This window comes from Cupressus sempervirens, chromosome 3 (assembly GCF_028749045.1).
Source record: "Cupressus sempervirens isolate cs-2001-9-10 chromosome 3, ASM2874904v1, whole genome shotgun sequence".
In the NCBI taxonomy this organism is placed as follows: Eukaryota; Viridiplantae; Streptophyta; class Pinopsida; order Cupressales; family Cupressaceae; genus Cupressus; species Cupressus sempervirens.
Genome location: NC_143120.1, coordinates 335343242 through 335368580, shown reverse-complemented (window position 1 = coordinate 335368580; position 25339 = coordinate 335343242). Strand labels below are relative to the sequence as shown.

The 25339-nt window shown below is 32.7% G+C and overlaps 1 protein-coding gene across 1 annotated transcript; it reads left to right on the top strand.

The window, feature by feature from the left end:
* The first annotated feature begins 4383 nt into the window (after positions 1–4383).
* Positions 4384–7506, top strand: LOC149566350 (GDSL esterase/lipase At5g33370-like). The gene is made up of 5 exons (XM_089817387.1): positions 4384–4670; positions 5494–5621; positions 5708–5950; positions 6657–6909; positions 7014–7506. Exons 1-5 carry the CDS (start codon positions 4433–4435, stop codon positions 7244–7246), a joined length of 1095 nt encoding a protein of 364 aa, XP_089673513.1. The 5' UTR covers positions 4384–4432; the 3' UTR covers positions 7247–7506.
* Positions 7507–25339: the final 17833 nt, after the last annotated feature.

The window sequence follows — 25339 nt, the reverse complement described above, 5'->3', positions numbered from 1 at the left end:
CGAAGTAAAACTACTTCCCAATATGGTTTAGGCCATTGATGGACTCTTTCCCCAATCTACAAGTAGTCACTCTCAAACCCCTTATTCTTACTGCCATATCCAAAACTCCACCTAACTCCAATTTGACTCCTTACCCCGCTTCAACCTTCATAAGCACCCCCTAGGATCTTTTCACAACTATGGCTACAAGACTTCCAAGGATCATTCCAAAGGCACTAGATATCTTTTCCAACATGTCTCCAACTATTCCCAAGGTTACAATTTTGTATTCCAATACCCACAACAAGAACATGCTCATAGACCTAAAACAAACCTAGTAGAATTAGGCTTCCAATCACAGTTCTAGAAAATTAGTTCAATTTTCTCCAAAACACCATCCAAAAAAATTGATATTTGGACACCCATTTGAAAGGTCTATAAAATTCCAATGTTTTAAATTCTTGAGTTACTTGTAAGGTCCAAAGCCCCAAATTGTCCAATTAGAGAGGGTTTTAAGCCTATTCAACTATGGCTTCCCAATTTCAATGATTCAAAGACAACACAATAAAACTAACGCTGCCAACATTTTTAGAGAACTTGAAACTTATCTCCTAGCCCCTTCAGGGTTCCTCTACACTTCATTTAACCTCCATTGATATATGTTGTTGCATTCACCTGGCTGGTCACATACTTATATCTTGCGTGAAATTGACAACATTTTTCTATGGTCAAGAGAGTGGCAAGTAAATTAGAAATATAAACTTAAAATACACATGCCTACCCCTTGTTTTGAAAAATATCACGAATTTACAATAGTGGATTCAATAGGAATAGGCCATTTCAACCAAAACCCTAGGTACATGCATGCACATGCCAGTAAACAAAAATATTTTTCTTAAGCCCACCAATCCAACAATCACAATCAATCAAAGTGCACCAAATTAATGCAATAGCATTTACATCAACCTCAATGCATTTGCAGATATAGTTATTCAAAGCAAATTGAAATTTTCAAAGGAATTGTTATTGGTAATCATAGTCAAGGAATTTCACACCAAAAATCTAGCAAATCTTTATTAACCATTGCAATTATCTTCTATCCAACTTAAAACGACGTGGGATGTGACTCTCTAACTCCCCAAGTGTCTCCACATGACCAAAATTCACAATGGCCTTTCAACTTCTGCAAAAGTTGCATTTTTTGCCCTTTGCAACATTTTTTGCAATTTTGCAACTTTATTGACAACTTACATTCAAACTAACATATGACCCTTAAAAACATATCTAATTGGCCCCAAATCACGCCAATATCAACTTTATTGACTCACAAGTCCAAAATTCAACTTTGACCACCTATTGATGAATGCCGACTCCTGTTGACCAATGAGAAAACAATGCACAAATGATGCAAAAACATACCAAATGATTACAACTTACCATTAAATGATACAAACATGCAAAAAACACCCTGGAAACATAACCACCTAGTATCCAAATACCAAAATTGGAGGAAGAAATGGCATGATTATACATGATGAACCTGTATCAATGCCTTAGCCTCTTCAAACCATTTTTTTTTACCATTTGAGGACCATATACATCTTGACAAACTATTACTATCCAATTACTAAAATCTCTCTATCATTAGCATTTTTTTTGGAGAGTTGCCCATGAAAAGACTTTTTCTTTTAAAAGACAACTTATTCTAACATGATGTATGAATGTTTTTAAGTTTTCATTCTTAATATCTTCCATCACATATCCCAACTTTGCTAAATCATTTCTAACTTTTTATTAGTTCTCTTTAACTCTATATTTTTTCTTTACTTCTTTTTAAAAATATTTTTAGTATGTTAACATTTCTAAAATTGAAAATTGAAAATTTCTAAAATATTTTCAATTGAATTATTTTATTCCTTATCTAGTATTAGAACCATGTAATCAACTATTTTTCTAAAACCATATAATCAACCACTATTTTTTTTAAGAACCATGTAACTATGTAATCAACCATTTTTTAAAAATTGAAATATATAGGTTGCAATTATTATTGAACAACCATTCAACAACTTTTCAGATTTTCCTTTCTTGAATATATTTTCTCATAATCAATCCAGAATAACATAAAGCATAATACATAAATGTCTTAACCAAAAAGAAATTACAATTTTTTTAAATTCATCTAAAATTCTACCACTTCCGTAGATAATCTCCAGTGTGTTTTTATTGTATTTTAAAGTTGAAAGTTATAAATACGATCATACACCCAACAAACTCATTGGGTTTGGCCTTGTCGAAGTCTTTGGCCAAAATAAATGGATTCCAACGGACAGTCTTGCGGCCAACGAAACAAGAACTTTTATTCGTGTTGGAAGTCAACACGCATTCAATAAAATATTAAAAGGGATTGGTTTTCATGTTACCAATATTGGGCTCCATAATTGTACGAGCTATTATTCTGTATTGATCATCTCCAGAGTAGGTATTTAAAAGAATATCAGAGGCAGTGTAGGTGCACTGCGCGTTCAAATGTAATATGTTGTACAATTTGTGCGCCACCCAAATTGAATGGCCGTTGTAAAGTCAAAAGTGTGCATTCACTGCATACTGCGTAGCAATGAAAACAATAAAATAGCCAGCCAGCTGCTTACAATGATATTTATGATGAAGTAATTAATTTGAATAGTTTGTTTTTCTCGTTTTCTATTTTAGGGAGAAGAATTAGCACACAGCATTATAAGTTTTTTTCAACTCTTTCAACATTCGAGGTAGAAATCTTAAGTTGTTTATAATAAAAGTTTAAATTATTAAATATAATATCGTATTAATATTTATTTTTAGTATTTAAAGTTAATAATTTAAAATTTGATAACAAATTTATATGTACTTATAGTTGTCTATTTGTATTTCTAATAGTTAAAATTTGTCTAAGAATTTGGAAACTTTATTTACCATTCATAACATTTGTACATAAGTATTGAACGTAATAAATTTCAATGATTATATATTAGCATTTGTAGAGTAATAGCTACAAGAAATGAAGGCATGTATAGAAAGAATCTAAGAAATTATCATTGCAAGGTTAGGTATAACAACTATTAAAGAGTTCAAATAAATGGATCCATGAAAATACATTATATTGAAGAGTTCAAATTTTGTAGGGCATCTGAAAAAGATTATTTAACCATTACAACTGAGGAGAAAGCAAGAATTTTAGTTACACAACTAGGAAAAGAGTACCACTATCAACAAAGTCTCCAATAAGGGTGACCTCTTTGTTATCTTGATCCCTTAATTACTAATTTTAAAGGAGCCCCAAAAATGATAATACCTCTACTTATAGTCTGATACATTTGAATATAAATATTGATAATTTTGATTGAATGATTATTGATACAAGAACATAATGAATATTAGACAACACTTTAAAATGACTATGATCTCAATAAGTTGAATATCAAAATTTAACATACCATAACTTACTATTTACACATACACTAAATTAGAATGTTTAGGTCCTTCCCCTAAGAACCAATTCATCATCTAACACATGGGGAATAGTTTTCATTGAATAGGTGGTCTAATCTTATAAATCATGGGGAATAGTTTTCATTGAATAGGTGGTCTAATCTTATAAATCATGAGGAATAGTTTTCATTGAATAGGTGGTCTAATCTTATAAATCATGATATATTATTGAGTTCCTAGAATACAAAGATATTTGTATACAGTATAAGTATAAAATAATATGAAGGTAGGAAATTTAAATGAAATATTTGAAGAGTCAACAGTTGAGAAACTACAAAGGACATATTTCTTAAACAATATTTATTGGAGGAAATTTAAAAAGTTAAGATCCCTTGAATTGATCGTTTGAAAAAACAAATTCAGTGATTCAAAGATGATGATGTGTTTCGCCGTGGAACTTTTCCATGAAATGAATAATTGCCCGTGCATGCCAGTAATGCAGATTCAATAAATATAATTCCCAAATTTAAACTCTAACACTGGATAACAATAGACGTCTGTTCACGGACCACAGCCACAAGTTGTTTGGAGAAATACATCAAAGTGGTAAGAAAATGAATTGCACAAAAATGATTAAATGAATTGCCATACGAATATTGATGACAGGTGAGCCCACATGATGATTTCGTACAAGGGTGAATTCGGACCAAACATTCATTACAGAGATTCTGATACACTCAAGAAAGTGCAGAAGCTCTCACCTGCCCTCAATTAATGTTGGGAAAATCCTATCTACAACTGGTGATACGAGTTGCACCCCATGTGACTGTCGGTGAACCACGTCGCTGGACCGCTTTAAAGAAAAAGACGCGTTAACACATTCAATTTGAAGCAGTGGAGATCTATAAAGTAGCTAACGACTATCATTTCATGCCCACATCTTCCATCAGTGTAAATCAATTACTTTCTGATAAGTAAGAAGACAATGGCAATTCCAGTTGGGTCTCTTCTTCTTGGACTGTTAGTCTTATCATCATGTTGCTTTTCTGATGTTAAAGCAGCCACTGCCTACTTTGTGTTTGGAGATTCACTGGTTGACAGTGGAAACAACAATTATGTTGCCACCACTGCAAGAGCAAACATGTCTCCTTACGGAATTGATTATCCCACTCACAGACCTACAGGCCGATTCTCCAATGGCCTTAACATTCCGGATTTTATAAGTATGTATTGTGATTCAAATTCCATATTTCTACGTTGTGGTTTATGAATTTTGTAAATTATATATTGAGAAACATTAATGGCATCAATATTATTTTCATTCTGTTTCTTGTTTCTGTGCTTGGTTTCTTTCTATGGGTTTTGAGCTTAATTCAAGATATATAATGGTGATCATGGTTTGGAACCCTGAGAGTTTCTTGTATGTGGGAAAGTTGTTTTGGCCACTATTCTGCACTTTTTTTTGATTAATTAGTTTTTTGTTAGTGACATCCAATTCTACAGTTAATATCAATGTAGTTGAATTTGATTAGGTTTGATTATGTGTATCTGTTTGTATCAATGTTTTTGGTTCGTATAACCAGTGAAGTAAAGAACTAAAGAAGAGAAACTGTCGAGTATTCCAGAAACTTACGAATGTATTGTTATTAGCTTTTCATTTTTCCTAAACAGATGGAGAAACATTATGTTTTCACAGTCCATGTAGTTGTAGTCGTTTTTGGGGAATTTGGCATGATGTTTTATGATCATATTCTATGGTCATCAAGATACTAAATTAGAGGATAAAAATACAATGCGGATTGTCAAATCTAGTAACTTTCCAATCCACTACATCAATTTTTTGCTCTAGAAAATAAATAGTGAGTGTTTAAGAATTCAAAACATTGAATGCATTGTCAAAATCAAATCTTGCTGTCATTTATATGAAGATCATGTTTACTATTAGTCTCTGCTTGGTCCCCAATTTCGAATTATTGTGAATGAGATTGATTAAGTAAAATATTGACGAGGGTGACATTAAATGTAGAAGCACTGTATGAATTGCAGGCAAGAAGCTTGGAGCAGAATCTGTGCTGCCATACTTGAGTCCTCAACTTACCGGAAATGCATTGCTCAGAGGTGCCAATTTCGCTTCTGCAGGCGTTGGGATTCTAAACGACACTGGAGTGCAATTCGTATGAATATTATATTGTAATGGTTTGTATTTATTTTACTTGTACCCAGTAGAATGAAAGACACTGATGATTTTTTCTGTTTGCAGGCAAATATAATCAGAATGCCGCAGCAGTTCCAATATTTTACTGAATATAAAAATAAGTTGTCGCGGCTTGTGGGAGCTGCTGAAGCAAACAGAGTTGTTGCACAGGGTCTAATGTCGATTACTCTGGGAGGAAATGATTACGTCAACAACTACTATCTGCTCCCTGTCTCAGCAAGATCCGTTCAGTATACAGTGTCGTCTTACACTCAGCTCATTGTATCGGAATATAAGAAATATCTCCGGGTAAATTCCATCTTCTTTTACTAAACATTGACTGTGATTGAAAATAATTAACATAAGTATGGATGGCTAGAAAGTTTGCCAATGTCTATGCAAAAGTAAGGAAGTTGGGATAGTCTCAAGTACAATGCTGGTAGTTTATTTAGTAAGGAAGTTGGGATAGTCTTAAGTACAATGCTGGTAGTTTATTTAGTAAGGAAGTTGGGATAGTCTTAAGTACAATACTGGTAGTTCATTTAAAATATTTGAGATTTTAGTTGGCATAATAATTGTTGTTAAAATTGTCCTAATTTTTATATAATGGGAAAGATTATGAGCTGCACTCTTCGTACTAGTTATAGAAAGAGTAAGTACAATTGGTACAATATGTATTACATTACCTTTTCTAGTAAGATGCATCTATTAATTTGATCTGAATTTTTAGTCCTTACAGAGACCATCTCATTATTAGAATATAAGTTTGGTTGAAAAAACCTATATTATGATATTTAGATTTTTCTTTTGAGGCTTCTTACTTATTTGACCTTAATATTATTTAGATTCTAGACAAATCAAAATATTGATTGTATTGTATGAACCAATCCCTTCACCACAAATACCTCAAAATTATATTTACTCATTTTATATTTTTTTACAGATTATTGCAATTGATTTGGTGTGTATGTTTGAAAGCGTTGATTAAATGATAATTGTTACTTTTTTAATGCAGAGATTGTATGACTTGGGAGGGAGAAGAGTGTTGGTAACATCAACAGGGCCATTGGGATGTGCCCCAGGAGTAAAGGCCTCAAGATCTCGCAATGGAGAATGCGCTAGAGAAGTGCAGCAGGCTGCTTCACTTTTTAACACACAGCTGAGATCTGTTATAAATCAACTCAACACTGAGGTTTCAGCTCAAGTTTACACTTTTGCTGACAGCTATCAAATGAATATGGGCTTGTACAATAATCCTGCCAAATACGGTAAAATCAACCTAACAACTTTTTCATACACCTCCTTAACTTATTTTTAATGGGTATTGTTCGAAATGATTTAGATTTCTCATGGTGTTTGTGAATATTTGTAGGATTTACGGATACGGCGAATGCATGTTGCGGACAAGGAATTTACAATGGAGTGGGCCTTTGCACTGCGGCTTCAAATCTGTGTCCAAACAGAGATGTGTATTTGTTTTGGGACAATTACCATCCCTCCGAGAAGGCAAATGGAATCATTGTGGATGACATTTTTCGAGGCTCGTCTCTTGTAATGAGCCCTCTTAACCTCAGCCAGATGTTGAATCTGGATAATTTAAACTGATCCCTGGATCACGTTTCCTATATATTTACCACCCTCATAAATAGTGCTCAAAAGTATCTGTTCACATCAATTTATAGGTGACCTTTTCTAAATAAATGTCTGCAACAAAATAGTCGTTGCAGCTATTGCAAAATTCGGCAATGCCTAATCTATAGAACTGTTGAAAAACAGTAGTCATAGTTTTGCACCATCTGAAGCTGATCATGTATTTTCTTCTCCTTTATCTATATGTTTTATCACTTAAAATTATTCATTCAAAATTATGTCTCAATAATTGTGATATCACGCCTTAGTTTTTAATAATATAAACTTAATACTTCTTATTTTAAGTTCAAAATTACTAGAATTTCATGATGAAATTAATTCTTACTCTATAAATCAGGCCATACCAACAATAAATTAGTGTACAGCTATTAATCTAATTTTAATTTGAGAGTTCTCAGTCATCATAGGAATGGAGAACAGGGATGCAATATTGGGAATAGGAATGACTACACTTATTTTTTGGAATGGGTATAAGCTCATTTTAGAGCTAAAATAAGAATATGTATTTCTATTCCTATTCCATTTGACGAACCGAACCAAATGGAGAATAGAAAATGTAGTCCCAAATTCTATTCATATTCTCCAACCAAATGATCCTTAAAAGTTTTGAAGATGTGACATTATAATGTAGGGTTAAAATCTTAGCTTACACATTTGGACAAAAATATATGATAATATGACATTGTATTTGATGATATAGATCTTAAATCATAATTTTAGCAACTATTAATAAACTCCTGAACTTATATATTAACAATTATTTTGCTATAAACTACTCAATGTAACTATTGGGAACTTGGAAATGATCCTTCTATGGAGGCTCTAAATAAGAATGGTATTCATGTTTTTATTGAGTACACTATCCAAATACAAACAAAATTATATGATAATATGACATTGTATTTGATGATATAGATCTTAAATCATAATTTTTAGCAACAATTAATAAGCTCCTGAACTTATTTATTAACAAATGTTTTGCTATAAACTACTCAAGGTAACTATTGGGAACTTGGAAATGATCCTTCTATAAAAGCTCTAAATAAGAATGGTATTCATATCTTTATTGAGCACACTATCTAAATACACGTTTTCTTATCTCCAACTTATTCTTACCATGTCAAATGAATTCTCTGTTTGGTTGTTGGAATACGAATATGGAATAGGAATACGTATTTTGGAATTGTTATTCTAGAATAGAAAATAAGAATAAGTATTCCTATTTTTGTTTGGTTCAGAAGGAATTTGATGGGGAATTCACAAACCCCAAAATTAATGTTTCCTAAAATAAATAAAACTGCTAATTTTGGGGTCAAAATTGGAATATGTATTCCTATTCACAATTCAGATTTGGTGCACCCAAACAAAGAATTTGAAATTTTAAGAATTTATATATCCCTATTGCACTCATATTCCATCTACCAAAAGGACCCTTAAATTTGAGAAGACTGATTAGAATGACATAATTGGTAGTATAGTAGTAGTAATATATTTTTGATCCATTAATATTGATCATGACTATTCGTAAAATTGAATAAATTAAAAATTTTAAATTAAAAAAACTGGCATTACATCATCATATTAATTATAAGAAGTGACTGATCATGACTATGCATAAAATTGAATAAAGTTTAGTTTTTAAATTAAAAAAATCTGACATTAGGTCAGTATATTAACTATAAGATGTGACTGAACTACAATTTGATAATGAGCTTTATTTAAATCTTTTTCGCCATACAAAAAAATAATTTTGATTTTGGAGTGTCATATTTCATTAAAATGTAAATCTATTATATAAATATTACTATATAGAAGATTTTAAGACCCAAAAAAAATGAAGATATCTGTAATCTTCATGTATATTTAATCTATAAATACAATTATTGTCTAGAACTAGCGTCCATAATTATTACTAACATCAATATAATACCTATATTCAATATTGGCGTGGGGCACAATTAGTGTATTAAATCATATCATTCATTACTCAGCCAAAGGAAATCAAAGATTGGACTATGATGCAGCTGGAAAACCTGCCAAAATTTACAAGATTTGGTGTGATCTAAATGCATGGAAGAGAGAAAAAATAAAGGCACGTCCCCTGCACATATTTGAATTATGTCGTCCAGTCATCATAACTCTGACATGTTGTAGTTAAACGCTTTAAACCCGATGGCAACATGCTTCAATTTCCCGATATGGTTTATGCAAGGTTTGGCGTGTTACAGTGACTAAGAGCAAAACAAACATATGCCATGCTGTTTTTACATGTGCCATACACGCAATCCATGACAATAGGTGAAGCAATCACATGATGTTAACCATATTTGATATCTATTGCCCATGCATTAATGGGTAACTCCGGGAAAGTTATGGCTTGACTAATGGCAAAGCTTCTGTAGCAGACATTGCACTAGAGTATTATTAATTTGAATTCAAAATCATAATACATTTATTCATATTTTTAAATTTATTTAATAATGCAAACAAATTACAAATGTTATAATCGAGTGCAGTTTGTTTGTTTGTGTAACTAGAGTGTTCTATATTTTTGTCAGCCTTTTCCTTCACAAAAGGATGACACAAGTTTGTGCTTTGACCCTTGATGCTTTTATCATTTATATAGGTATAAAAGAAGAAAATATCTCTCATATACTATTCTATTCTCCATTTAAAAAAAAGACAAGTGATCATTTGACGTGCAAATAAATAAACTAATAGGCTACTAGCTTCTAATATGAAAAATGAAACCTTCTAATATATAAAAAAGGAAACAATTTAGATTTGAATTGTAAATGCAACCTTGAGATATGAGTATATTTAAATTTCAAACATCGGTCAATGAAGCAATCAATATAGCTAGGAATATTGCCTAGAGTATTATGATACAATAGTGTAAGCCCTAGTAAAGTAATCAATAGTGTTATGTAATAAACAATATGAATGTGGGATTACTATCATAGGTGTTCTATGGTTACTTTAGTAGGGTTGGGTGTGTTAGGATTTTCTATAATTTTGGTCAATTCAATATGATGTTATCATTTGATAGTATTGATTGTGGAGACGATTTCATGAACAAAATACAAGACACCCATCATTCACAAATTATTATTTACTAAAGGTTATGTTTAAAACTAATAATAATATTCTATTGTATCCATTTTTGGCACCAATTGACTTCTTATTTTTCTTGTATATATCAATGTTTTGTTAGAAATAATATATGTTTATGTTTATATGTTCCAAACACTCTATGATATATACTCCATTTATTTCAGTTTGGAGGGAAGTTAGAAATTGGGCCTAAGATAATGAAAATTTAAATGTTTTTATAAATCATTCGATCTACATAGCCTAGTAGGGAACCCATATTTTCCATCACATGCTCTTAGTAATGATAATTCTATATCCATTACTTCATATAGGATAATTATTATGATGTTCTATTCATTTACGAGTCACTAATCCATTTTGTTGTCATCACTTTTCTATGATGTCATTATATTGATTGAGTGCAAAGCCAAGACTTGCACTAAACATAAGATCAAATATTTATTAGGGGGTATCTAGTATTATTTTACAATAAAGTTATATGTATTTTCTTTTGTAATCTAGTTCTTATAATTTTATTATATTTATATGATTTGTGAATCATCATTGGCATGCTTGTTAGGATTAATTTCTTGTATGATAGAGGTTGGGGATATGTACTATCTCTTGTGTGTTCTCCTTGGTTGTTACTTTGTAGAATGATAGGATAACATAAAGTCAGTTGCATTAGTGACACCTTTGATGTGTACCTTTTTCACCCATTCAATAATTTCATTATTTGTGATATTTTCTTAAATGTAGGTCTTAAGATGACTACAAGAGGTTGATCCTTCTATCCAAGTTGGTTTAGTTTTCATCCTTGTTTCACCTAATTGGGTGGGAGCTAAGAGGGAAATGAGACCCTAAAAAGGGTTGCATGCCTAATTATGTATTTTGTAAGCAATAAAATAATAAACTTAGGATGCTATTTATACCCTTACTATGTTGAGCCAATACAATGTGGTTCAAGACTAAATATTTTAACTACCTAGTCTCTTAGAATGAAAATAGGAAAACACATTAGTGATGTGTTGAAAAAGATAAATAACTTTGGATCAAATGAATCAATTATTTCAAAATGTTTTTTTTCTAAAACTTTTCTCATCTAGTCTAAGCATAAATCATTCAAATAATTAAGGCTAAAAAATATTGGAAGAACAAGAACAATAATCATAACACTTGATATAACGTTGAAATCCAAGATGGGAAAATCCATGAAGAAATGAGTTCTCATGAAAAAAATAATAGTTAAGCTTTTTTCTACTAGGGGCTTACTTTCAATATTGCTCACTGTTAGTTGACTCCTTGTTGGTTGGGATAACTACCTTGATACAAAATAGTTATTATAAAAGATGTAGATTACAAAACAATGTGAACTATGTACTTGAAAACTTGTAGCCAACCATATGACAATTTCCATGTCTCATAACAGATCTTATGCAAATAAAAACATAGAATCAACATGCAAGAGAATAGACAAGAAACCCAAAAAATTGTGACATAAGATATGTCTTGGGAAAACCCTCATGAGGGGATAACCCAGCCTCCAAAAGCATCTATAATCCATGTATTCTTTAACAAATTAGAATTCCTATACAACTATAAAATCCTTTAAATACATAGCCACAACCAAGTACTCCATGTGGACAAGCATGAATCTACACATCCCATGCCATGCTTCCAACCTTCACAAATTCTAACCTCTCTAATCTGTCTAAACTCAAATACTACCCTTGTGGTTATTTTAATAGAAATAGGCTCCCATAAAACCACCAAGTGACATTATATAAACTATGTGCTACCTAACCCCATTGACTCACATTCAATAAATTAGGTATTTCATTTAAATTTTTTCTTAATATTAAATAATTACATAAAAATAATATTACAATGTTACAATACAACTCATCACTTGTGGTCCCAAGAAGATTCTATGGGCGTGTCTACATGTTGCGTGTTTATCTAGGTAGTACTAGGTGCAACATTTACATACTAAAATAAAGTAATACAATAATAAATATTATTATACAAGGTGTACATCATCATTTTTTTAACATTCTCCCACTTGTTGTATACATTGCATAAATGTCAATAAATAGCTAAATAAACGAACAAGGGAACAATCGCTCCTAGCACATATACCATCATGAACCAAAGTGCACCATCTGCTCCATTGAGATACCTACAGAAAAAAAAAGGTGACCACCATCTCATACATGAATGGCCCCACCTCCTATTATGCTACTTCTAATGGACATACATAGAAGTGACACAACTTGTTGCATATGAAACATAAAACATGTAGCAACTAATATCCCAAGACCAAAACACTCGATCCAAAGGTAATAACATGTGTCATTAGCTATCAAAACCATAGTTGAAATAACACCCATAACAAGTGCTAACCCATCCAACTACCCATACCTCCAAGGCATGCAATCAAGTGAATCCCACAACATCAACATATACAACTTGTAACATGGAATCACAAGCCTCAACTGCAATAATTGCTGCATAAACACTAAGAAATTCCCACTATATAGGTAATGTAAAGTTTGAAAAGAATCCACTATAACATCTCATAGAAGTGTAAACAAGTAGTATCAAGGAATAAAATGTCTTCAATGATCTCTCATGTTCTCCACAACCAAAAAAGGATAGAGTTAAAGGAACCATCACCCCATCTCCCACATGACATAGATAAATAAAAAATTAGTGATCACAAAGCTCCAACTAATGTTTAACCCATTTTAAATGAAGCCTACCCTTGAGGAAGATAACTAAGACCAAAGAGAAACATTGAAAATCCTAACCTGTATCATGTCCTTGTACACATAATTCCAATTACCAACCATGTTAAGCATGATTTCCTTCGTGTGAAACCCCAAATAAGAAGCCACAACAACACCCAAACCATACCATATAACCAATCATGGATGCAATCCTCTTATAAGAAGATCAAACTCAACCATTCTTAAATCAATGAATATTCCCAATAAAATCATCTCCTAAACTTAACCATAATGTTATCAAAAAAAAAAATGCACATAAGAAGATAACAAGTTATAAACCATATTTGAAATGAATCCTTCAGAATTAACTCACTCCATAGATCAAGAGACATATCAATGAAATATAAACATCAACATAATAAACCTAAAAGGAACAATGTGATATACTTTTGAAGTAGTAAAACATTGAATAAATTATCATGGAGGCCAAGAGTGGAGAATGAGAATGCTCTAGTTCATCAAGTTATCCAAGTCTCCAAGAATAATCTAAGAACACTCTCCTCTCAATCCCATATTAGGTGAATACTTCTCAATCTTCCTAGTGAAACTATAAACCATCCCAACACATGTACATCTTTAAACACAAGAGAGTTCAACATCACTTATCTCTCCAAGAATCCATGAGCACCTGCAATTGATCAACCCATGCCAAACTCCAAATGAAACACAATAAATATCATGAAGTGCCCAATAAATGATCAATATACTCAATCCAAAAAACTAAACCAACCTCAATGTTAAAGTAGTTCAATCATTTGATCAAGAGCATAAACATCACAAAATGATTTAAACCATTTCAACCAAAGATATAAATGCTCCACGTGAACATACAATAATATGTGAAAAATATAAATGTCCATAGAGAGCATACCATGACACAATAATGTTGTTAAAGTGCAGCTTCAGTAGAAGTGAAGAACACTATATGCTTTAAATATATGATTATGTAATTTCTACTCTCTCTCTCTCTCTCTCACACACACACACACACACACACACACCCACACACACACACACACACACACACACACACACACACACACACACAAAATCATTGTTATATGTTTACTAATATATATCTATACTTAACCTTGGAGTTTACAATTGCTAACAAATATTGTTAATATTGGTTTGCTAAACCAATTGACAATCACAATAATAATTAGTTCTTGAATCTGTAGGGCCATGACCCTACATGGCCTTTGGCCATGTAGAGTCATGTCCCTATGGGAACATGACTTCTTACTTCCCTATATTATGCAATCGCTTATTAAAGAAGTACATCAATAAAATGACAATGCTCTCTCCTTCTTCAGTGATAGCCATATTCAGAATACAATAACCAACTAATGCATATATAGTTGATTTTGACATTAAGAATTAGATAGAATAAATCATCACTGTTTTGAATTGTAATTAAATTCAGATTCAGACAACATATATATTATTCAGATAATACTATATTAGTATCTTGCAATTTATAATCAGAAAAGTAAAGGAAAATATCTCCATCTCTCTATCAAAGATCCCATAATAATTAACATTGTATCAGAGCCATCCTGATAGAGAAATCTAATCTCAAAATTATTAAATCTTAGAGTTATTAAATCTCATAATTATTAAATCTCAAATTTGTTAATATTAGATTTTAAATATCTTCAATTCAAAATAGTGAATCATGTAAGTTTAGAGGATAGACTTGAAAGAGATTAAAAAATTTCATCATTGAAAATTTGAGTTATGATTGTACTACGAGAGGTGGAATTAGAAGAGTATATAGAGTCGAATAAACCAATACTTGAAAATGATCCAAGTAAAACAACATGGAAGAGGCACAACAATAGAGCCTTGAAGATTATTATAGATTCTATGAAAGATCACATTCTCCCCTTTCTATCTAGTCTAAAAACAACTTTTGAAATGTTTTATACAATTAAGAATACTTTCAAAATTAATAACACTTGTAGATTGCTAACATTGAAGCAAGATCTTCTATATATCAAAATGAACAATGGAGAATCAATCACATGTTACTTCTTAAGAACTTTTGAATTGAACGATCAACTTGTGACTATTGGAAGCGAAGTAGATGATAAAAAACTTAGCATCATAGCCTTAAAAGGCCTACCACTAGGTGATCCCACAATAGTGGGTGGCACTTTTTGACCAATTTTGACACTGAAATCAATATTTTTGAAACAAACCTCACATTCAACTAACTGTATCTCTAAAATTATGTATAATTTAAAGAAGACGTAAAACAGTGATTTCTAGTACTTTGTTCCTACTTTGTAACCATATTTTTTAATTTAATTTTTTTTTATTTAAGTCAAAGTTTCTTCTCCCCCAAAAAGTGGTACATTAAAAAAATCAATATTTTTAAAGAGTGACAGTCATTTTGACAAGCATAACTTTTTTTCTAGAAATGATAATGAGGTCATTCTTTCAGTGTTGGATTTGTAACATCAATATCTAGAGGATGCATTTGGGTTGATTCAATTTGATTGAATATTGTATAATTTATGAAGTTTTGAAGTGACATCAATCGTAATTCAAACATACGTTCATTTTGACACGAATATCTTGAACTCAATTTATCATAAATAAAATTTTCTTTTTTTAATAGAAATCTATCTCAACAACCTATTTCCTAGATATTTTTCAAAATTTTTTTAATTTACAAATTTTCCCGAAGTGTCGAAGTCAATTGATGCTCAATCTTTAATGAACCTATAATGAGTCAAACTCATATTTGAAAGTTTTAATGAATATAATATGTATTACAACTATAGTCGTTGGAAAGCTTGATCCGAGCAATATAAATTGGCATTTTTTATTTTACAATAGAAGATCATTTGATCTCAATTTTGGGGGTCAAAATAGCCAATTTCAATTATTTTTTAAGAAAACAACCCCAAAATTTTGTTAATTAATGTGTTTGTGCATACACTATGTTCATGTGAACATATATTCTCACGAATACACAAGGTAAAATATTCCAGTGGCCAAAAATTCAATTTGATAGGTTTGCCAAACGTTTAAAAATGCTTGTGTTCATGCTAACATGTCAAAAAAAAATTGCTGATGTCACCTAGGCAATGAGGACAAAAGTTTGAAACTGAAGCCAAATTTTATAAAGTTACTGTGAAATTTTATAAAGTTACTACGAATTTTTGAAGGCAATGTCAAATTTGTGATTTTTATGATTTTTTCATGGGAAACAAGAAAGGAAGACAAAACAAAAATGCAAGGAAGAGATCTCATGAAGCATAACAAAGAAATCTTTAGAAAAATTTGACACGTTATCATCAAATTAAACAAGGTTTGTAATTATATTTATCAATTTTATTTTTATGATTTTTAATTTCATGGTCTTGAATTTAATTATGTATCAATCTTTTTTTTTTAATCTAATTTGATTCATTTATAAACTTGTTATAGACCAAGGTGAAGGTGAAGAAAATGTTGAAGGAGGCTCAACAAAAGTAGAAGTGCATATGGCAGAAGAGTCATGATCACTCCCTATGAAATCTCAAATAATGAATGTTGAAGAAGGGTCAAGATCACTCCCCATAGAAGTTCAAGTAATAGAAGTTAGAGAAGGGTCAAAATATTTCCTTGCAGAATCTCAAACAATGACTGTTGGAGAAGGATCAAGATTGCTCCTTGTAGAAATTCCAATAATAGAAGTCAAAGAAGGGTTGGGATCTGGTGCAGGAATTGGTATGGACAAACTCATAAATATTGCCCAATCTGTACAGAATGAAATTTCTCATAAAAATTTAGATCATTTACTTAAATGGATGTGGATAAATTGAGAACACTTGCAACTACTATTCAACCCTTAAGTTTGTCTAAGAAAAGGTCAATGAATAAGAAGATAAGAGAAATAATGAGTAAATTTGATAACATTAAAACACTTGAACGAGCTCAGTTGCTTTCAATTTTTCTTACACAAAAGAAATGGGAAGAGGCATTGAATTTTTTAGGTGTAGACACACCATCAAAGAAGAGAAGATTTTCTAACATGCAAACTGATATGATTGAAAATGTTAAACAAGGTTTGATAAACATAGGAAAGCAGTCTCAAACTAAAAATAAGTCCATGGCAAGAAAAGTGATGTTGATGTCTGTTGTAGATAAGAATATGACCTAAAATAGACAAATATCTTCAATTTCATTTGAAATAGGTTTTAGTAGGAAAATAATGAGAGAATATGTTAAGAGAAGATTAATTTTGGATGACAGTACTATGGAAGGTAATTGGGCAATCATGTGTAGAGCACCTCGTTCTAATAAGATTGATGAGGGATTCAAAAATTTAGTCATATAATTTTGGATTGATAACACTCGTCCTTCATCAAATAGTAGATATGTTATTAGGCATAGGATTACATCTCGTCAATATGAACATCATACAAAATATTGGTTAGACACAACACAACATGAGTTATATGTGTCATTTTGTAGTGAACATCCTAATGTAAAAATTGGGCAAACATTGTTTGAAAAATTGAAGCCATACTTTGTGAGGTCAAATAAAGTGTTTGAAACATGTTGTCATCATCGTATTGAGTTTGATCTCCATTATCTGGTATTTCAAAAGTTTGTAGAAGACACATATGGTTTTCATGTTGTTCCTCCTAGTAGGAGAAGTGAGTTTATATCATCCATTCTATGTGACAAAATAGATGATCTAGCTGGTCAAATAAATTGCATCAAAGGATTATGTGAAACATGTGGTGAATTGGCTCTATTTCCTTTGGAAATTGAAAATATTGATGTAACAAAAAAATTGAATTGCAAAAGTTACAAGTATGTGAAGAATGAAACAAAGTTGGGGAAAGAGACAAAAAGATTGGAATATGTTGAAGAGGAGTTACCTATTTTAACATTTATAGACAGATTTAAGAATTTGATTCAACCTTATATTCATCACACAGTTTTTACAAAGTGGCAAGCACACAAATTTTAAACTTTGAGAGATAATTTCCCGCTTGGAATGATTGTATTAGTCATTGATTTTGCAAAGAACTATTCCTTTGTTCATTAGAAAGCAATTCAATTAGATTATTTCTTTTCTAAGAAGGTCATTATTATGATACATGTTTGTTATAGATATGCATAGTTAGATTCAAATGGTGTTCAGAGTACACTTGAAGCATGAATCATTAAAAAAGAATATCACTTTTATATTTAAGTGATGATAAAGAACATGGCATTCACTATGTAGAACATTGCTTCAATATGTTCTTTTCTTATTTGAAAGAAAGAGACATAAATGTTGATAAACATTATGTTTGGTCTAATGGATGTGTTGTACAATTCAAATCATCTAGACCATTTTATGCATTATGTAGATATCATCGTAATGAGAATATAAAACACATATGGAATTTCTTTGAGAGTGGGAATAGAATAGGTGAACATGATAGTGTTGGAGCTTGCATCAAACATGTTCTGCAAAAGTATCAAATGAATTATCAGGGAGTTCGTATAAATGATGCACATGCTGTTGTTGAATGGTGTAAGACACATTTTACATCAGACAAGGTTGGGACATCATCAAGAACAAGTTGACAGGTACTATATAGAGTATTTTGGGAGCTAACAGGTATGGATGTGTATATTTGTTTAAATTTTATGCAATTAAGTTTTAAAATTTCATTTTAAAGTTTAATCTTGATTCCTTGAAGTTTAAATTTAATTTGTCCATATTTTCAATGTAATGAACTTTTAGGTGTTAATAGAAAAAATATGCATGGTTGCAAGAGGATAGAAAAGACACGTTCCTTACATTCGGTCATGAGTATAGATAATCACAATTGGAAATTGAAGACAAGAGAATACTTGTTGGGACGAAAAATTTCATGCTTCATTTGTTAGTCCCATTTTAAAATTTTGAAAAATCAATCCCTATAAATGCTTTTAAATGAGTTTGTACCTGGCTGTCAGTCTGAAGCCTAAGAGGTGTTCAATGTTTCTAACACCCTCCTTTTAGTCTACCTAAGCATTTCACAAAGTTTAACTGTGATTCCAAGCCATTCTGCGAAGTCTCGTTTTGAGCAAGTTTCAAATCTGCATTTTACCCTAAGTGTCAAATAGCGATCAGAGGCCCAGGTTTGCATCTGAATAGTTTTTACCCAGGAATGTTTCATGACTAGCCACTTTGGGGATGTTTAGTATGTATAACAAAGAACCTATGTTTCAATTTTCAAGTCATTTCAAATCCGTTTGACTAGGTTTTGCACCCCCCAAAGTTGGTCATTTACTGTTTTGTGCATTTGACTAGTTGTTCACAATTCTGGGAAGCTCTGTTCGACCAATCATATCTTTGACCTAGTTGATCCAAATGAAAAAATTCTTTTTGCATCGTGTTCTAGGGGTCAGACACTTCATATGTTCAAATTTTGAGGTCATGGCGAATCCATTTGATCAATTTTCTAACATGATTAAAAACCCAGTTTGCATTGTTTTGTTACGGCTAAGGTATCTAGATTGATTCGCATCCCTGTTCGGCACGTTATAACTTTGATCTTGTGATTGGTAAGCCTAAATGGATAATATCATTGTGTTGTCTCCTAAAAATCCTTCAAGTATGCCAATTCTTAAGTCATGACGAATCCATCTGCATACTTTCACATGTCCTTACATTTGCCAAAAACTAACTTTTGACATATTTCCCAGTTAAAAGTTCCAAGTGCCTACTTTCGAAAATTCGCAAAATGTGTCCTGTGATTCGTCATGAGCCCAAACTATTGAATTATATTCTCCTCATGGCAAAGAACCTATATCCAGGTTTTTAGAAGCCCAAGTGATCAATAACCCCAATTTATAATGCCAAACCCGAGCCCAGTTTATGTTTTTTAACACTGTTTGCCTACAGGGTAATTGAAGTATGGATGTTCGGAAATTAAAATATCTTGACTAAGAATTCATCATGGGCTAAAAATTTGCAATATGATAGAGTGTGTAGGATTGAACACTTGTGCCAATTTTTGGGGCCTAACTATTTGATTGAGTCAGTTTTTAAGCCCAGCTGGCGGGCCTCCAGACACAAATTCACAGTTTGCAAGTAAGAAGTGATATGAGTTTTAATTGTCAATGATCAAAATTAAAAAGGGGATTTCATCTATAATGCAACAGTCAAAAGGATTTACTATGTTTTGAGAAGCCATTAAATCTTTTGATTTAAGGTATGCAAAAGGTCATCAAATGTTGGCTATTTCAATTTGGCATTAGTAATAATAAAGAATGAGCCGACAATGCAACAGAGGAATGGACAATACAATGAAGAAGATTCTGATTTCCTAAACATAGATTCTAATACTTCTCAAAGGAACAAATAAAACAAAGAGAAGAATTTTCAAAAGGGGATCAAGAAACAAAAAAGAGGCTCAGGTAATGAAACCACAGAATATTTAATGTCTTCAACAATGATAGAAGCCTCACACATTTTAAAAGAAAGATGGCGCCAAGCATGGATATCATGCCAACACAATAGAGAAATTCCACACTTGCATGAAGCTCTACCCATGCATTTAGAGATCCACGCAATGGGCAAAGAGAAGGAGAAAACCACGCAAGCATGAACCACTATAGTGGAAGCTATGGTGGGTAGCATTGTGATCCACGTTTTTGCAGAGTAAAACATTTCAGCAATGGGCTTTGATGCAAAGGGCAAGCACAGAACATTCATATTGCATGAATAAAGATCAAATTACAGTCAAGATGCACCCACGTTTTGACATAAGGGAGACATTTTTAAGCATTGCCAAAAGCATAAAAAAAAATACTCCGTGCACAGGCAAAGCCGCCTCACGCCAATCAGAGAGGCAACATTTAAAAGGAAGGAGATTCCCACCTTCCAAAGAAGATGCCTGCAGTGAATGAGTAAGAAAAGCCACCCAGGACAAAGACTGCAGTCAAAGCAAGTTTCCATGCTGCAAATAAAAGAGGACACGTTTTTTTGCAGAAAGCCTCACGCAGGTAGGGGAGGCAGCAAAGACAAAAGTGGAGATTCTGAAGTAGCGACAAACTTAGAAGGAACAGAGCATGGGCGAGGTAGGAATGAAAGAACCTACGCTTTTAAAATTGAGTCATCTCTTAAAAAGATTGAACAGAGAACGTTGTCCTCTAACAGAGAGTTCCACGCAATTGAGAAGAAGCTCACGCATTTTTTTAAATAATTAGAAAACTGCCAGTCCAAAGAAGAGTCGTGGTAGCAAAAAAGGAGCCACCATTAAGAGTTGAAGACGTGAAGGCCAAGATGACCAACAGAAGAGGTTGCCAGTAATGAAAGAGCAGACTCGCACCGAGAGAACAAAAAGAGGATTTTGCCTGCAGGAGAAAAGATGCCAGGGAAATGGAAGCAGGAGCAGATATAAAAAATATATATCCCACATTGGTAAGTGGCGAAGCAATTTTACAGTTTAAATACAAAGCACTCAACATATAATGTGAATTGAAGTGGACGGCTTTTGGAAGCCAAGGTGCATGTCGTGGTCCCCACGGATGATGTCAGCAGGATAGAGAAAACACAAATTTTAAACCAAGGTACATTTCGCGCTAATGTGGCGAGTTGATGAGTGGACGCACGAGATAACGCCATGTGGCAGAAATCGACGGGTGCTCGCTTCCTCGCAATATGAAGTTGCACCCGATTTAAAATATGCGGGAAAGCAAAATTTGGACACATGGCAAGTGGGTCCCAGCTGGCAACGAGGTGACGATCAGGTGCAACTTGTGAGGATGCGTTAGATCGTGGAACGTGTCACGATCTGATGGTTGACATAATCCCACATTATGGAGATGCGAGGGGGATAAATAATGCAGGAAAGCGGGATTGCGACATGTGGCACTGGGTCCCTGCGGCGTTGACGTGGCACCGTTCGGCCAATCAAAGGCCGCCACGTGGCAAAAAGACTAGTCAACTAAAGGTTGACCTGGATTGAAGGAGAGGGCAATATTAAAGAATAAAAAATAATAATATTTTATTATTATTTTTATAAAAAATAGTTGAAGTGAATCTTTTTAAAACTCAAATGAGGCTCTTTTCTAAAGTTTAAACTTTAGAAACTTTTAAATTTTTGAGAATGTCTTGAGTGCAAGCCTGAACTTTCTAGTAGAGGAGTCATTTTCAAAATGACTTTCAGGAGGTTTCCGAGAGGCCAGATAGGCGATGTTAGATATCGTCGAAATCGAGAGAAGACGAACTTTCTTATTCTGGAGTCAATTTTTGCACAGGTAGTAGCTGGCTCAAACTACATGAGGTTTTATTTCAGGTACTTGAATTGCAACCATTTTCAGACCAGGAAGTTCAGTTGTGTTTTTTGGCAAGTTAATAGCTTGAAAATGCGTAAAAGACAAGGAGAATTCAACTGGGGGCATCTCTGAGTCAGTTAAAGCAAGTTTTATCAACATTTTGATGCAAACCAGATTTTTAGCAAATCAGGGATTTCATCATTCAGCTGGGGATATTTTGCAAATCAGTTACAATGTAATGATGAAATAGAAAATTAGATGGGATGAAAGAAGAGAGGGGTTACTCACTTGCACAGGATTGAATTTCAAGTGGACACTTGTCGTCTTCAGAACAGATTTGGGAATTCTTTCTCTTCTATATTATTCTTTTTTTCTTCCATTTAAGGGGTTCCAATTCCAATTTTTGTTACTGAGAGACCATTGTTGGTAGGAAAGTTGCAGTCATTCTGTGAGACCACTTTTTTGGATCCAGAACTGTGATTCCACCTCCATTCTTCAACATTTCTCTATTGTATTGAGCAGCATGTGTGTTTTATGCAGATAGTTCTTTTCTTTTAGGTGATCTATGAGTTATTTTCTGTACGTCTTTCATGTATTTGTTTTCAAGGAGAATGAATAAAATACAGCAAAGGTTTCCAAATTCAATTTGAGTCTTGTCTCCTGTTTATGGATCTGTAATCTTTCTAGTTTGTGATCAAGGATCATAGATTAGGTTGCATCTCATTTTGGAATGTATGTGGTTAAAATGTCTTGCATATGGATCAAAGAGCCATGTAATTGCTTGGTATTTATCACAAGGTTTGCAGATTTCATGGTGGGATATTTTGAGTATGAGATTCAAATCTAAAGCAGATGTCTGTTCACAAGGTGAAGGATAGATCAGGGATCTGGATGTAGTAATATGTCTTAGATTTCTAAAAGATGTATGGTTATAATTCATTTAATTGCCCAATAGATAAGGCACTGATCAAAAATAGGATCACTAGATTTTGTTGCTTGTATTTGGGTCTTGCTGATATCAACATTATTAATCAAACGCTTTTCCCTTTCATGTTGAAGAGCTGTATTAGAATGCCCTCACTCAGCTTATGAGGTTCCTAGATCTGCATTTAGCTACTGTAGATTGATGTTATTTCATGAGTTATCAGGAGAAATACGAGTTTTATCTGCTTCATATTAGATTCAGTGTATGCTTTGACAACTGGTACCATATAAGGGATCTATAGGTTCACCTGCCTAGGTTTTGCAGAGCCTGAAGTGCAGAAGGAGTATAGCCTTATAGTTGGCCTCGTGTCTGAATGGATGTGTTAATAATGGGAGTTAGCTGCCCCTAGATGCGTTTTGTTCTCATTAAGGTAATTGGAAATGGGTAACATTTTCAAACACCAACAAAATGGCGACTCTGCTGGGGAGTTGCATATAGAAAGAATAAAAATCTCTGCCATGAAACAGATTGGATATAGCAAATATGTAGCAAGATGTGTTCCTTTTCCTTGCTGAAGTTTCATGTTCCCCAGTTAAGCTTAATTCATGATCAACAGTAGGTTATAAAATTGGATGAAAATTGTGTTCTATGACTGTCATAGGTCTATCTTCAATCAGTTCAATTTGCAAGTACTGTTGAGAAAGTTCAGAGTCAAGAATCAATTTATAAAGTGTAAATTCCTTTCAAGATGTCAATGATCTGCAAGTTTCTCCTACATTGAAGGTCTGGTTCAGATTTGTCAAGTGACAAATTATGTTTTATTTCTCACCAAGTGTGAGTGGCGACTCTCAAATCTCTGTACCAGTTTGTTCCTAGTTGATTTCATTGCAAAATTTTGAAGGACTTTCAGTTGTATGGGCAGATCTGAAATTGTTGATAGTTTCTTGGAAAGGAATTCTAAATTCTTGATAAGTTTTGAAGTGCTGTTTGAAATTTGCTGTTATAAAGAAATTGAAATGTAAAAAGTAGATCATAGCAGTGATCTCTTTATCCTCTAGAAAGGAGGTGGTGACTCTACAAAGTTTGATCAGTGGTGTGAAGGATTTTTAGTCTTGCACCTGTGCCAAATCAACAGATCCAAGTTTAGTATCAACACTGGAGGTATTTTGGTTTTCATGTTTTCTTTTCATGGAAGTCAAGTGTTTAAAGAAGTTGCCTCTATTTAGTGATTTTCAACACTAGAAAGAAGAGGTAGAAAGTTTGTTTTATGATGGAGTCATATCTTAGATCTGAGATTAGTTCACCAAATTCTGAGAGTTTGAAAATCGTGAATAATAACATTACTATGTTGAATACAATGGTTTACAAAAGGATTGTAAATCTTATAAGAATTGAGGTAGGCAGTACTCAAGGTCTAAGTATCGAACAATGTTATTTAAGGCTTAAGTCAGTAATCAATAAGATGCCTTTTCATTGTAGACCTGAGGAATCTTCCCTGCCAAATATTTTCCTTGATGTTCTAGTACCCGATTTAGTCGATTGGCCAACACCTATAAAGTTACAAATAATTTTGCAGACTAAAAAATTCATTGAGGAGATGGAAAGTGGTGATTATAGATTTCATGAAATATCTCCTAATGATAATGAATGTGCTGAAAGCCAAGGTAGCAATGAATATAATGAATCCATAGAGCAAGATAATCTGTCTTCCGATTGTGAAGAGGTGCGTTCAAATGTTAATGAATCAGGTAATAGCAATCAACATGAAAAAGATGGGTATAAAAGAGAAGATAAATTAAGTTATAGTACATATGAAGTTGAAGAAAGTTGTAACAACAGTAGATCCACTGATTGCCATGATAAGAAAGAATGTTGTAATAATTCTGATTTTCTAGATTGTTACACTAATGATCTTCCTGTTGCAAGTTCCTCATGTTACCTAGATGACAATCACAGCCAGGAGAAGATTTGCGAGGC

Bases quoted from the DNA above. Each gene is read 5' to 3' on its own strand.
- LOC149566350 (XM_089817387.1), top strand. From the start codon at position 4,433: ATGGCAATTCCAGTTGGGTCTCTTCTTCTTGGACTGTTAGTCTTATCA. The intron at 5,622-5,707 runs GTATGAATATTA...TTCTGTTTGCAG, and splicing joins ACGACACTGGAGTGCAATTC to GCAAATATAATCAGAATGCC. The intron at 5,951-6,656 runs GTAAATTCCATC...TTTTTAATGCAG, and splicing joins AATATAAGAAATATCTCCGG to AGATTGTATGACTTGGGAGG.